Consider the following 14,395-nt stretch of genomic DNA (forward strand, 5'->3'; position numbering starts at 1 on the left):
CATCCGATGGAGGTCTATTGTATAGTTTAGGATCATTTGGCCCACAAGAACTGGCCCGATTCAGGAAGTTATTTAAGAAGCTTGTCAGATTGGAGCTTGGTTGGCACAATAATGAAGATATGGCAACTTAGGCTAATTTGGTAACTAATCTTAGAAGATTAAGGGAATAATATATTGTAAAGATTAGATTAAATTTGATATGACATATCTTGTAAATCCCTAAAATCAAGGGATATGGTTAATCTTGTCCGTCGATGTAAATGTATCTTGACCGTCTGTTTTGGAGGAGCTCAACTATAAATAGAGAGACTCCCCCTCATTTATACTCGCTCCATTCATTGTTTCATTATTCTTTGTGAATAAGAGAATATTGAGAGCATTTACTCAAACACTTTGTGTGCGCTCTTTCTATTGTTCATTTATAGCTTCTTTTGGCTGGCTAACTTAGGCGAGTTTGGACGAACGGATCGCCTAAGGCCGCATAGATTGCGAGACGAAAGATATAGCCTCGTGACATTAGGAGTTAGATTATATTTTGCCCATTTATTCAAAAATGGACAAATTAGTCGCTGTAAGTTAAATCAAAGATCAAATAGGTCTTTTTTATTAAAAATTTCATCCATTTGTACTATTAAAACCATCGTAATTGACGAAATAACCAAATACGATGCCATATGTATCTTATGCTGATATACAAGTACTAATTTCAAATAATAGAAATAGATGAAAATTTTAACAGAATGATCAATTTACTCTTTGATCTAACATACGGGGATTAATTTGTCCATTTTTTAAGTAAAGGAGGCAAAATGCAATCCGACTCCTATTACAAGGACTTCAACCTTGGATAAATTAAAAAAAAATCCAATTCAACTTAATATTTAAATTTAATTATAGAATATATATTAATATAAAATTATTTTAAATGTTGTTTTTAATCTAATTATGGATTTATAAAATACTATGACTAATAACAAGACTTGTTTTTATTAAAACATAATAAAGTTATTTATTTATTTTATTCTTCCTAATTTGCTGATAATTAAGCTTGATATAGATAAAAGACATTGACTAATTTTACCCATGCATGCATGCATTTCATCCTTCAAACAAGGGCCATAGTCGAAAACTGCCGGATGGCTAAACAGCACCGCCTCGACATCCACCGTACTTATCTTCTTCCCCCCAGAAACAATCAAATCAAGTTTCCGATCCTTTAACTTCAATGTTCCCATCGGGATGTCTCACAGCAATATCGCCGGTATGAAACCAACCACCCATGAACGCCGCTTCGGTCTTCTCTGGGTCCTTATAATACCCTTTCGTCACGGTGTTGCCTCTAAACATCACTTCACCTAAAGTGAGCCATCAAAGGAAACACTTTCCATTGTCACCGGATCTTTAACATCAACAGCTTCCATTAACATATGGTTCAAACCATGAAGAGCTTTGGTTTTGGCTTGTTGTTGAAGGGACAAAGAGCCATATTCAGGCCGCCATGGATACACAGTTCCAGGTCCTAACATTTCCGACATCCCATACGAGTGAGTAAGAATTAACCCAAGCTCTTCGATCTTTAAAACCACCTGTGGCAGTGGTGGAGCACCGCCGGTCATTATATTAACCTTGAATGGAAGTGGGTTCTGGTTCGCATTAGCGATTAAGCTAAGAACGGGCGTTGCACCACCGAGGTTGGTGACGTTGTATTCAACAATGGCGTCGAATATGAACTTGGCGTCGTATGTTCTAAGGCAAATGTTAGTGCCACCGAGTGAGGCGGTTGACCAAGTGAAACACCACCCATTACAGTGGTACATCGGGACTGTCCATAAATAAATCGGCATGGCTTTCATTTCGGTTGCTAAGTAAGCTCCTCTATGACTATGAACCACTGCTTTTGGTTCCCCCGTCGTGCCTGAAGTAAACACAATGGAAATCGGATCAAATTCACCCTGTGGCCTTAAAATCTCAAACCCAGAATTGTTTTCCACGTTGAGAAGCGAATCATAAGTTTTGTAACCCAAAAACTGATTATCATCGGCGGCTGTTTTAGCATATGGATCAGTCTCTAACATTAAAACGACAAGAGGAAACTCGAAATCGGTGCATGTTTTGACGAGGATCTCGAAGGCTTCAATGACGAGATTGAGGAACTGATTATCGATGAATATGACTTTAGCTTCAATTAGTTTGTATTGTGCAGCTAATGCAGTTGAATCCTGGTGTATGTTCAATGGCGAAAAGACAGCGCCCGCCATTGGAACAGCAAAGTGAAGCTCGTATATCTCTGGGATGTTCGGGAAAAAGGATTGTATGAAATAGTGACGTCACGTCATCTGTACCCCTTTCTAATAGTTTATGTCACATCAGTATTTTATACTGAATTTTAGGATTTTATCCTAAAAAAAATCAAATCCAAATTAAAATACTAAAATTCAGAATAAAATCTTGAAATTTAGGATAAGAATACTGATCTGGCATAAAACTATTGAAAAAGAATACAGATGATGTGGCGTCCGTTCATCAATCCTTTCTCGATGTTCGGACCCAATGCTGCAACCTGTTTAAAAAAGTAAAATTTTGTGATAGGTCCTTGTACTATGTATTTTTTGGATTTAGTCCTCATGGAAAGACTAATACAAGAATTTTATATATAAATTAACAAAAAATGTTGGAAAAAGTAAAAGAAAAACTTGAAACTAGAGCTTACAATATCGCCATTGGAGACATTCATTTGATTAAGGGCAGAGGCAAGTTTGTAGCATGTTTGAAAAGTTTGTTTCCATGTGTATTTCAATGAACCATAAATGATGGAGACTCTTATCACCATACACCATGGAAGCTCTTTCCAGAAAGCTTATGGGAGTGAGCGGTGTATAATTGGCTGAGCATTGAACCAAGTGTTCCATATTTCCCAATCTCTCTTCTTAATCTTTAACTGATACACTTATCGATGTTAATGAAGAATTTGTTGGATAAATATATAGATATATATATATGTGTGTGTTTTGGGGGATGGATTTAATAGTATTAATTATGGTTGATATCAACTTAGAAAGGTGTGGATTTTATATTCCTAAAATAAACATTTTTGTGTGAGATTTTATGCTTTTTCATTAATTGTTTATGATGTTAAAGTTGCCAAATATGGATTCTAATTGGAGGAACATTGTACTTGTTTTTTTCTTCCTTAAATGACAAATGAATCTTGATGGAGTTATTATGTATTAAATTTTGGATTTTTTTTATAGAGTATTAGCTCGATTGAAATTAGTATTGTTGTCAATGTAGAAGTACGTGAGTTTGAGTGCATTAAAGTGTATTATCCTCCTATTTAAGAGGTGAGGAGGGGTTATGGATCAAGGACGGAGCCAAAGGGGAAATGGGGGCCCGACCCCCTAAAATGAAAATTTTCACCTTTAGTCCTTTTATAATTTTAAAATTTTAAATTAGTATATAGTAAAATTACACTTTGCCCCTCAAGAATGAGAAAAATTGATTTATTCATTTAAAATTATAAAAATACATGTTATTAAAATAGTGAAATCTCGTTTTACTATCATAAAATATACAACTTTATTCCACCACCTCAAAATTTTTCTAGCTCATACTGTTATGGATAGTTCTAGGCATTATATAAAAAAGAATGATAATTAAATTAATGTTAAAAACTTTTTATTATAGAAAATTGTTGTATAGAAATTAATATTTTAGCAACTTAATTTTTATGCACCTTTGATAACACACAATAAAATTATTAGAAATAATTATTTTTCTACGAAAAATATGTAGAAAAATATAAAAATGATAAGTAGATAGGAATCTACTTATCACTTAAAAGAGAATAAATTTAATTATTTTATTTTATTCCATGTCATTTAGTATTATATTATATTATATCAAACAATCTAATTGTATTTCATATTTAATTTTAAATAATTTTCCAAATAAATTTTATAACTTAAATTCAACAATTATTTTTTTACTTATTTTTTCAACATTTAATTTTTCAATTTTTCAAATATAATTTTACTATGATTTTTTTAAGCTAAGAACGGGCGTTGCACCACCGAGGTTGGTGACGTTGTATTCAACAATGGCGTCGAATATGAACTTGGCGTCGTATGTTCTAAGGCAAATGTTAGTGCCACCGAGTGAGGCGGTTGACCAAGTGAAACACCACCCATTACAGTGGTACATCGGGACTGTCCATAAATAAATCGGCATGGCTTTCATTTCGGTTGCTAAGTAAGCTCCTCTATGACTATGAACCACTGCTTTTGGTTCCCCCGTCGTGCCTGAAGTAAACACAATGGAAATCGGATCAAATTCACCCTGTGGCCTTAAAATCTCAAACCCAGAATTGTTTTCCACGTTGAGAAGCGAATCATAAGTTTTGTAACCCAAAAACTGATTATCATCGGCGGCTGTTTTAGCATATGGATCAGTCTCTAACATTAAAACGACAAGAGGAAACTCGAAATCGGTGCATGTTTTGACGAGGATCTCGAAGGCTTCAATGACGAGATTGAGGAACTGATTATCGATGAATATGACTTTAGCTTCAATTAGTTTGTATTGTGCAGCTAATGCAGTTGAATCCTGGTGTATGTTCAATGGCGAAAAGACAGCGCCCGCCATTGGAACAGCAAAGTGAAGCTCGTATATCTCTGGGATGTTCGGGAAAAAGGATTGTATGAAATAGTGACGTCACGTCATCTGTACCCCTTTCTAATAGTTTATGTCACATCAGTATTTTATACTGAATTTTAGGATTTTATCCTAAAAAAAATCAAATCCAAATTAAAATACTAAAATTCAGAATAAAATCTTGAAATTTAGGATAAGAATACTGATCTGGCATAAAACTATTGAAAAAGAATACAGATGATGTGGCGTCACTGTTTCATACAATCCTTTCTCGATGTTCGGACCCAATGCTGCAACCTGTTTAAAAAAAGTAAAATTTTGTGATAGGTCCTTGTACTATGTATTTTTTTGGATTTAGTCCCTCATGGAAAGACTAATACAAGAATTTTATATATAAATTAACAAAAAAATGTTGGAAAAAGTAAAAGAAAAACTTGAAACTAGAGCTTACAATATCGCCATTGGAGACATTCATTTGATTAAGGGCAGAGGCAAGTTTGTAGCATGTTTGAAAAGTTTGTTTCCATGTGTATTTCAATGAACCATAAATGATGGAGACTCTTATCACCATACACCATGGAAGCTCTTTCCAGAAAGCTTATGGGAGTGAGCGGTGTATAATTGGCTGAGCATTGAACCAAGTGTTCCATATTTCCCAATCTCTTCTTAATCTTTAACTGATACACTTATCGATGTTAATGAAGAATTTGTTGGATAAATATATAGATATATATATGTGTGTGTTTTGGGGATGGATTTAATAGTATTAATTATGGTTGATATCAACTTAGAAAGGTGTGGATTTTATATTCCTAAAATAAACATTTTGTGTGAGATTTTATGCTTTTCATTAATTGTTTATGATGTTAAAGTTGCCAAATATGGATTCTAATTGGAGGAACATTGTACTTGTTTTTTTCTTCCTTAAATGACAAATGAATCTTGATGGAGTTATTATGTATTAAATTTTGGATTTTTTTATAGAGTATTAGCTCGATTGAAATTAGTATTGTTGTCAATGTAGAAGTACGTGAGTTTGAGTGCATTAAAGTGTATTATCCTCCTATTTAAGAGGTGAGGAGGGGTTATGGATCAAGGACGGAGCCAAAGGGGGGCTGGCAGGGGCCCGACCCCCCTAAAATGAAAATTTTCACCTTTAGTCCTTTTATAATTTTAAAAATTTTAAATTAGTATATAGTAAAATTACACTTTGCCCCTCAAGAATGAGAAAAATTGATTTATTCATTTAAAAATTATAAAAATACATGTTATTAAAATAGTGAAATCTCTTTTTACTATCATAAAAATATACAACTTTATTCCAGCCACCTCAAAAATTTTCTAGCTCATACTGTTATGGATAGTTCTAGGCATTATATAAAAAGAACAGATAATTAAATTAATGTTAAAAACTTTTTATTATAGAAAATTGTTGTATAGAAATTAATATTTTAGCAACTTAATTTTTATGCACCTTTGATAACACACAATAAAAATTATTAGAAATAATTATTTTTCTCTGAAAAATATGTAGAAAATATAAAAATGATAAGTAGATAGGAATCTACTTATCACTTAAAAAGAATAAATTTAATTATTTTATTTTATTCCATGTCATTTAGTATTATATTATATTATATCAAACAATCTAATTGTATTTCATATTTAATTTTAAATAATTTTCCAAATAAATTTTATAACTTAAATTCAACAATTATTTTTTTACTTATTTTTCAACATTTAATTTTTCAATTTTTCAAATATAATTTTACTATGATTTTTTCAGTTTTAATATTTAAAATGAATTTATTACCATTGGTTTTAATTTTTAAGTGCAAATTTTGCGATATCTTGAAAATCTTGCAGAATTTAATGTAGGTTATTGACCTCGTGCCAATTGATTCTGAGTAGCTTTATCGAAATCAAAATCAAATTGTGGAAAGGCTTCTAATCTGGCGAATTGGGCCAATTCCAATTTTGATTTATCAGTGACTTGTTTCATAGCTTTAATTTGAGCCGCTAATCCTACTCTGGAGACGGAAATCTCCACATTAATAGCAGGTCTGATTTCACCATTGAATAGATCGGCGGATAAGAATATTTGTCCATTTGTAATGGAAATCACATTAATAGGAATATACGTCGAAACGTCTCCCGACTGTGTAACACCCCCACGCCTGAAACCGTCACCGGAGTCAAGCTTGAGGTGTTACTAAACTTATCTTACCTTTTAAACAACTCTAAACCACTTATTTTAATTTTCGGAATAAACTGTTTTTCTGCATCATGGTTGCTTAAAAATTCATTTCTCAAGTTTCAAAACTCGAAATTAAGATCTGTAAATTTTTCCTGAAACTAGACTCATATATCTATCTATTAATTTTTTTTCTAGAATTTTTGACTTGGCCAATTAGTACAGTTTATTAGTTAAAGTTTCCCCTTGTTTCAAAACTCGACTGTACTGACCTCTTCTTACTATGAACCATGTTTCTTCCTATACAAAATTCATATGACTAAGCCATTTGTTTCTCTTAAAATTAAACTCAACAAGGATTCTAACTATATAAAGTACACCTTCTAATTAGTTTTGTACAATTTATGGTGAATTTCCAAAGTTGAAATAAGGGATTCAGAAATTGCTCTGACCCTGTTTCACTAAAACTCAGATATCTCATAAAATATAATACCTTTACCTGTTTTGCTTATCCCATAAGAAAATAGACATAATAAGATTTAATTTCATATATTATTCATCTTCAAATTATGTTTCTACAATTTTTAGTGATTTTTCAAAGTTACGTCATTTCTATTACTTGAATCTATTTTTAGGTTACTTTCACATTTTCATAATTTTCATGTGATAATCACCTTTCAATCATACATATTAATAAACATGTAATCATCGGCCATTTTATTAGCTAATCACTAGCAAGTATTTACACATCATTCATTGTTCATATTATACCAAAAGTAGCTAAGTTTCTATACATGCCATACCTAAAACAAAGCGTCTAATTATACCAGTTATTTCTTTGATAGTGTGATCGGCCTCCGGCGTTTCCTTGATCCCAGTGGCTAGATAAGTACTATAAGAAGAAGAAAATAAAGAGATTAAGCACTAGGCTTAGTAAGCACAAGCAAATAAATCACAACATTCAACATAATGGATAATTATGCATAATATCATCTAACATCATAAATTTCTTTACTTCTCAATTTCTATATTCTTCTTTATTCCTTACCTTCTTTCTTACGACCTTTCCTTTTCATAAATATAATCTACTTTTCCTTTGCTGTTAATTCACTGTAATTTAACTTGCCACTGACCCGTTGAACCACTCGGAATACTTAGGATACTAGAATTCGTTCCTGTCTTTCAATATCACGCCAATGCCATGTCTTTGACATGGACTTACATGAATTATTCTGTCTCCAATGCCATATATAATATGGACTTACATGGCTCAATCTTGTCTCCAAAGCCATATTTCTAATATGGACTTACATGGCTCATTTACATTACATCTCAACCAACCAATATCCTAATATTCCTAGGGTTCAACCGGCTTTCTAACACTTTTCTCTGTCACTTCACCTTAAATTCGACTTTAAATGTTTTCATAACATAAATATATAAATGCTAGAAATTGACAATAATAATGTAAAATAAAAGAATATTGCATTTATTTATTGTAACTTACCTTGATACAAAATGTGACTAAACTTTACAATTTAGTCATTTACTTTTCTTTTCCCGATCTACTCCCAATTTCGTTCTTCTTGATCTATAATAGCAAATTTAACTTATTTAATATTCACATTTATTAAACAGTCCGTGACCCAAACTTTGGCAAAATTATATTTTACCCTAAACTTTCACATATTTGCACTTTTGCCCCAAGGCTAAATAAATTAAACTTCATCCTATTTTCTTATGTTTTATGACATGCTGATCATTTTCCCTTCTATGGCAATATCAAAATCACACTCTAACATATACTTATGACTATTGGTATTTTTTAGATTTAAGCCCTTTTACTCGTTTTCACTTAAAACCGAGTAGCATAAATTGTTTAACATAATTTAAAACCTCATATTCTATCATAAAACACCAAAATACACAAATTTCAGCTATGGTATTTTTCCAAATATGAACCTAGGTTGAATTATTGCTAGAATAAGCTTAATCAAATTCTGGGACTCAAGCGTAAAGATCATTAAAAGCAGGGCTTAGAATCACTTACTATGAGGCTTGAAAGTTGAAGAAACCCCAGCTATGGAGAGAAAAAATCGGCAGAAACTAATTGAGAAGATGACCATTTTATGTTATTTTTCCTTTTAATTCATTTAATATCCAAATGACCAATTTGCCCTCCTTACTAAACTTTCAAAATTCCTTCCATGTCCTAATTTTTGTCCATGAACTTAAAATTGGAATTGTTATTTAAACCCTCTAATTAATATTCCAAAGCAATTTCATACTAAAAATTCTAGAATATGAGGTTTTGCAAATTATTGATTTAGTCCCAACCTCAACTTAAGCACATTATGCATAGAATTTCATCACGAAATTTTCACACAATCATGCAATCATACCATGAACCTCAAAATAATAATAAAATAAATTTTTCTACCTCGGTTTATGGTTTCACAACCACTGTTCGTTTAGGCCTATTTTGGGATGTTACATTTCTCCCCCTTTAGGGATTTTTGTCAGAAAATCTTACTGTGAAGAGATTTGAGTCTTGTTTTTTACATAGCCTCTTTGGGTTCCCATGTAGCCTCATCTACCCGTGTTTATTCCATAGTACTTTCACAAGTGCAATACTTTTGTTCTTAATTGCTTTACCTCTCGAGCTAGAATCTTTCTGGGTTCTTCTTTGTAAGACATATATTTGAATCTCAACCTCTATCGAAATCACATGTAGCGGATCTGAGCGATACGACGTAGCATAGAAACATGAAATACATTATGAATCTTCTCTAACTCAATCGGCAAAGCTAACCGATATGCTAATGGTCCGACTCTCTCAATTACTTCAAACGGTCCAATAAAACGTGGACTTAGTTAGCCTTTCTTACCAAATCTGAGAACTTTCTTCCACGGGGATACTTTCAAAAAAACTTTGTCACCAACTTGATACTAAATCTCTTTTCTCTTCAAATCTGCATACGACTTTGTCTGTCTGAAGCTGCTTTTTAGCAATTTCTGATGATTTTTACTTTCTCTTCACAGGTAAAAAAGTTCTCAAATTTTGTAAGAAAGGCAAACTAAGTCCACGTTTTATTGGACCGTTTGAAGTAATTGAGAGAGTCGGACCATTAGCATATCGGTTAGCTTTGCCGATTGAGTTAGAGAAGATTCATAATGTATTTCATGTGTCTATGCTACGTCGTTATCATTCAGATTCGTCACATGTGATTTCTCAGACAGAGGTTGAGATTCAGCTAGACATGACTTACAGTGAAGAACCGGTAAAGATTCTAGCTCGAGAGGTAAAGATATTAAGGAACAAAAGTATTGCACTTGTGAACGCATTTATGGAATAGACACGGGTAAATGAGGCTACATGGGAACCCAAGAGGCTATGCTAAAAACAAGACTCAAATCTCTTCACAGTAAGATTTTCGGACTTAAAATCCCTAAAGGGGGGAGAAATGTAACATCCCAAAATAGGGCCTAAATGTAACAAAGGGTTTAAACCACAACTCGAGGTAGAAAATTTATTTTATTATTATTTTGAGGTTCATGGTATGATTGCATGATTGTGTGAAAATTTCGTGATGAAATTCTATGCATAAAGTGCTTAAGTTGAGGTTAGGGACTAAATCAAATAATTTGCAAAACTTGCATTCTAGAAGTTTTTAGTATGAAATTGCTTTGGAATATTAATTAGGAGGGTTTAAATAACAATTTGACCAATTTTAAGTTCATGGACAAAAATTAGGACATGGAAGGAATTTTTGAAAGTTTAGTAAGGAGGGGCAATTTGGTCATTTGGATATTAAATGAATTAAAAAGGGGAAAATAACACAAAAATGGTCATCTTCTCAATTAGTTTCTGCCGATTTTTGCTGTCCTCCATAGTTTCTTCAACTTTCAAGCCTCATAGTAAGTGATTCTAAGCCCCATTTTTAATGATCTTTACGTTTTTGGAGTCCCGGTAACTTGATTAAGCTTATTCTAGCAATAATTCAACCTAGGGTTCATATTTGGAAAAATACTCATAGATGAAATTTGTATATTTTGGTGTTTTATGATAGAATATGAGGTTTTAAATTATGTTAAACAACTTATGCTACTCGGTTTTAAGTGAAAACGAGTAAAAGGGCTTAAATCGAAAAAAAATACCAATAGTCATAAGTATATGTTAGAGTGTGATTTTAATATTGCCATAAAAGGGAAAAATGATCGTGTCATAAAACATAAGAAAATAGGATGAAGTTTAATTTACGAGCCTTGGGGGAAAAGTGCAAATATGTGAAAGTTTAGGGGTTAAAATATAATTTTGCCAAAGTTTGGGTCACGCACTGTTTTAATAAATGTGAATATTAAATAAGTTAAATTTGCTATTATAGATCAAGAAGAACGAAATTGGAGTAGATCAGGGAAAAGAAAAGTAAAGGACTAAATTGTAAAGTTTAGTCACATTTTGTATCAAGGTAAGTTACAAAGAAATAAATGCAATATTATTTTATTTTACATTATTATTGTCAATTTCAGCATTTATATATTTATGTTATGAAAATATTTAAATTCAATTTAAGGTGAAGTGACAGAGGAAAAGTGTTAGAAAGCCCTGCTGAACCCTAGGAATGTTAGGATATTAGGGTTGACAGATGTAACAAAATGAGCCATGTAAGTCCATATTAGAAATATGGCTTCGAGACAGATTGAGCCATGTAAGTCCATATTATATATGGCATTGGAGACAGAATAGTTCATGTAAGTCAATGTCAAAGACATGGCATTGGCAGGATATTGAAAGACAGAACAACCCTAGTATCCTTAGTATTCCGAGTGGTTCAACGGGTCGATACGAAAGTTAAATTATAGTGAATTAACAGCAAAGGAAAAGTAGATTACATTTATGAAAATGGAAAGGTCAGGTAAGAAAGAAGGTAAGGGAATAAAGAAGAAGATAAAAATTGAGAAGTAAAGAAATTTATGATGTTAGATGATATTATGCATAATTATCCATTATGTTGAATGTTGTGATTTATTTGCTTGTAAGCTTACTAAGCCTAGTGCTTAATCTCTTTATTTTCTTCTTCTTATAGTACTTATCTAGCCACTCAGGGATCGAAGGAAACATTGGAGGCCGATCACACTATCAAAGAAATAACTCGGTATAATTAGACGTTTTGTTTTGGGTATGGCATGTATAGAAACTTAGCTACTATTGGTATAATATGAACAATGAATGATGTGTAAATACTTGCTAGTGATTAGCTAATAAAATGGCCGATGATATACATGTTTATTATTATGTATGATTGAATGGTGATTATCACATGAAAATTATGAAAATGTGAAAGTAACCTAAAAAATGATTCAAGTAATGTAAATGACATAACTTTGAAAATCACTAAAAATTGTAGAAACATAATTTTAAGATGAATAATATATGAAATTAAATATTATTATGTCTATTTTCTTATGGAATAAGAAAAACAGGTAAAGGTATTATATTTTATGAGATATCTGAGTTTTAGTGAAATAGGGTCAGAGCAATTTTTGGATCCTCTATTTCAACTTTGGAAATTCACCATAAATTGTACAAAACTAATTAGAAAGTTTACTTTATATGGATATAATCCTTGTTGAGTATAGTTTTAATAGAAAGAAACGTCTTAGTCATATGAATTTTTTACAGGAAGAAACATGGTTCATAGTAAGAAGAGGTCAGTGCAGTCGAGTTTTGAAATACGGGAAACTTTAACTAATAAACTGTACTAATTGGCCAAGTCAAAAATTCTAGAAAAAAAAATTAATAGATAGATATATGAGTCTAGTTTCAAGAAAAATTTACGGATCTTAATTTTGAGTTTTGAAACTCAAGAAATGAATTTTTAAGCAACCATGACGCAGAAAAACACTTTATTCCGAAAATTAAAATAAGTGGTTTAGAGTTGTTTAAAAGGTAAGATAAGTTTAGTAACACCTCAAGCTTGACTCCGGTGACGGTTTCGGAACAGTTAGTATGAGGAAAAGGTCTAGTTATACATGTCATACTTGTATTTTGATAGTATGACGACTCCTGACGATTTTTAAATATTTTATTTTATAGTAATGGATCCCGGGCGAGCTGGTGATGATGATGTAGAAAGTAATGCGCTCGCTTCTCAGAAGGGCGCCATCCGAGAATAGGCCAAGAATAGTTGATCGGGAGGAGTGACTCGAGAAGCTCTTCCGAGCTTTGAATGATTTGTTTGCCGAGTTCGCTCAGAAGAATCCAAGCAGTTAGACCTCCACCCCCTCATGATTCTCAGGCTACCCATGTAGCTCAAGCTTCCCCAGTCACAGGTACAGTGGTAAGAGAAAAGCCACCAGTTGATAGAATCAGGAAACAAGGGGTAGAAGAGTTCCGAGCAACAAAAGATGATGATGCAGAAAGAGCAGAATTTTGGTTAGAAAATACTATCAGAGTCTTTGATGAATTATCTTGTACACCCGAGGAATGTATGAAATGTGTAGTATCACTTCTTAGAGACTCAGCCTACTACTGGTGGAAGACACTTGTCTCAGTTGTACCGAAAGAGAGGGTCACTTGGGATTTCTTTCATGAAGAATTTCGCAAAAAGTACATCAGTCAGAGGTTTATTGACCAGAAGAGAAAGGAATTCCTAGAATTGAAACAAGGCAATATGACGGTGACCGATTATGAGCGTGAACTTGTCAGGCTTACTAAATATGCTCAAGAATGTGTGTCCACAGAGGCTATCATGTGTAAAAGGTTTGAGGATGGGTTAAATGATGATATCCGACTGTCAGTGGGTGTCCTAGAAATAAAAGAGTTCGTTATTTTAGTTGAGAGAGCCTGTAAGGCAGAGGAGCTATTAAAAAGAAAAGGCAAAGTTGAGAGAGAGACACAAGATACAAAGAAAAGACAGATGAGTAGATCATTTCAGGCTACATCCAAGAGGCCCAAAGAGTTTTCTACCAGATCTAGCTTTTCGGCAGGACAATCTAGTCAGAATAGAGATAGCAGATTTAAGGATCCGAAGGCTCAGACCACCTCGACTACGAGTGTAGGTAATGTCAGACAGGGTAGATCAGGGTGTCCACGGTGTGGTAGACTTCATTATGGTCCTTGTCGAGCAGGCGAAAATGTTTGCTATAAATGTGGTGCTCCAGATCATTTTGTACGAGAATGTCCAGAAGTGGCTAGCCGAGAGGTAACACAGAGTGCTAGGTCCGGAAATGCTCCTACTAGAGGCAAATCACCGAGGCAACCGGAGTAGAGCAAGCAATGAGGTACCTCTAGAGATTCTACTGTGAGACCAGATGTTAGAGCCCTTGCAAGGACTTATGCTATTCGTACACGCGAAGAGGCATCCTCCCCCGATGTGATTACGGGTACATTTTCTCTACATGATATTAATGTAATTGCTCTGATTGATCCGGGTTCGACTCATTCTTATGTTTGTATGAAATTGATGCCTAGTATAAGTATGCCTATAGAATCTACAGAATTTGTGATTAAAGTATCGAATCCATTAGGCAAGCATGTATTAGTAGATA

The 14,395-nt window shown here is 33.1% G+C and overlaps 1 protein-coding gene and 1 pseudogene across 1 annotated transcript; both read right to left on the reverse strand.

Annotated features, from left to right (window-relative positions):
- Positions 1 to 1,355: 1,355 nt before the first annotated feature.
- Positions 1,356 to 2,258, reverse strand: LOC128291614 (isovalerate--CoA ligase AAE2-like). The gene has a single exon (XM_053026816.1). It carries the CDS (start codon positions 2,256 to 2,258, stop codon positions 1,356 to 1,358), a length of 903 nt encoding a protein of 300 aa, XP_052882776.1.
- Positions 2,259 to 4,032: 1,774 nt separating this feature from the next.
- LOC108458964 (butanoate--CoA ligase AAE1-like) lies at positions 4,033 to 5,300 on the reverse strand (annotated as a pseudogene).
- Between the last annotated feature and the right edge of the window lie 9,095 nt (positions 5,301 to 14,395).

This window comes from Gossypium arboreum, chromosome 4 (genome assembly GCF_025698485.1).
Source record: "Gossypium arboreum isolate Shixiya-1 chromosome 4, ASM2569848v2, whole genome shotgun sequence".
In the NCBI taxonomy this organism is placed as follows: Eukaryota; Viridiplantae; Streptophyta; class Magnoliopsida; order Malvales; family Malvaceae; genus Gossypium; species Gossypium arboreum.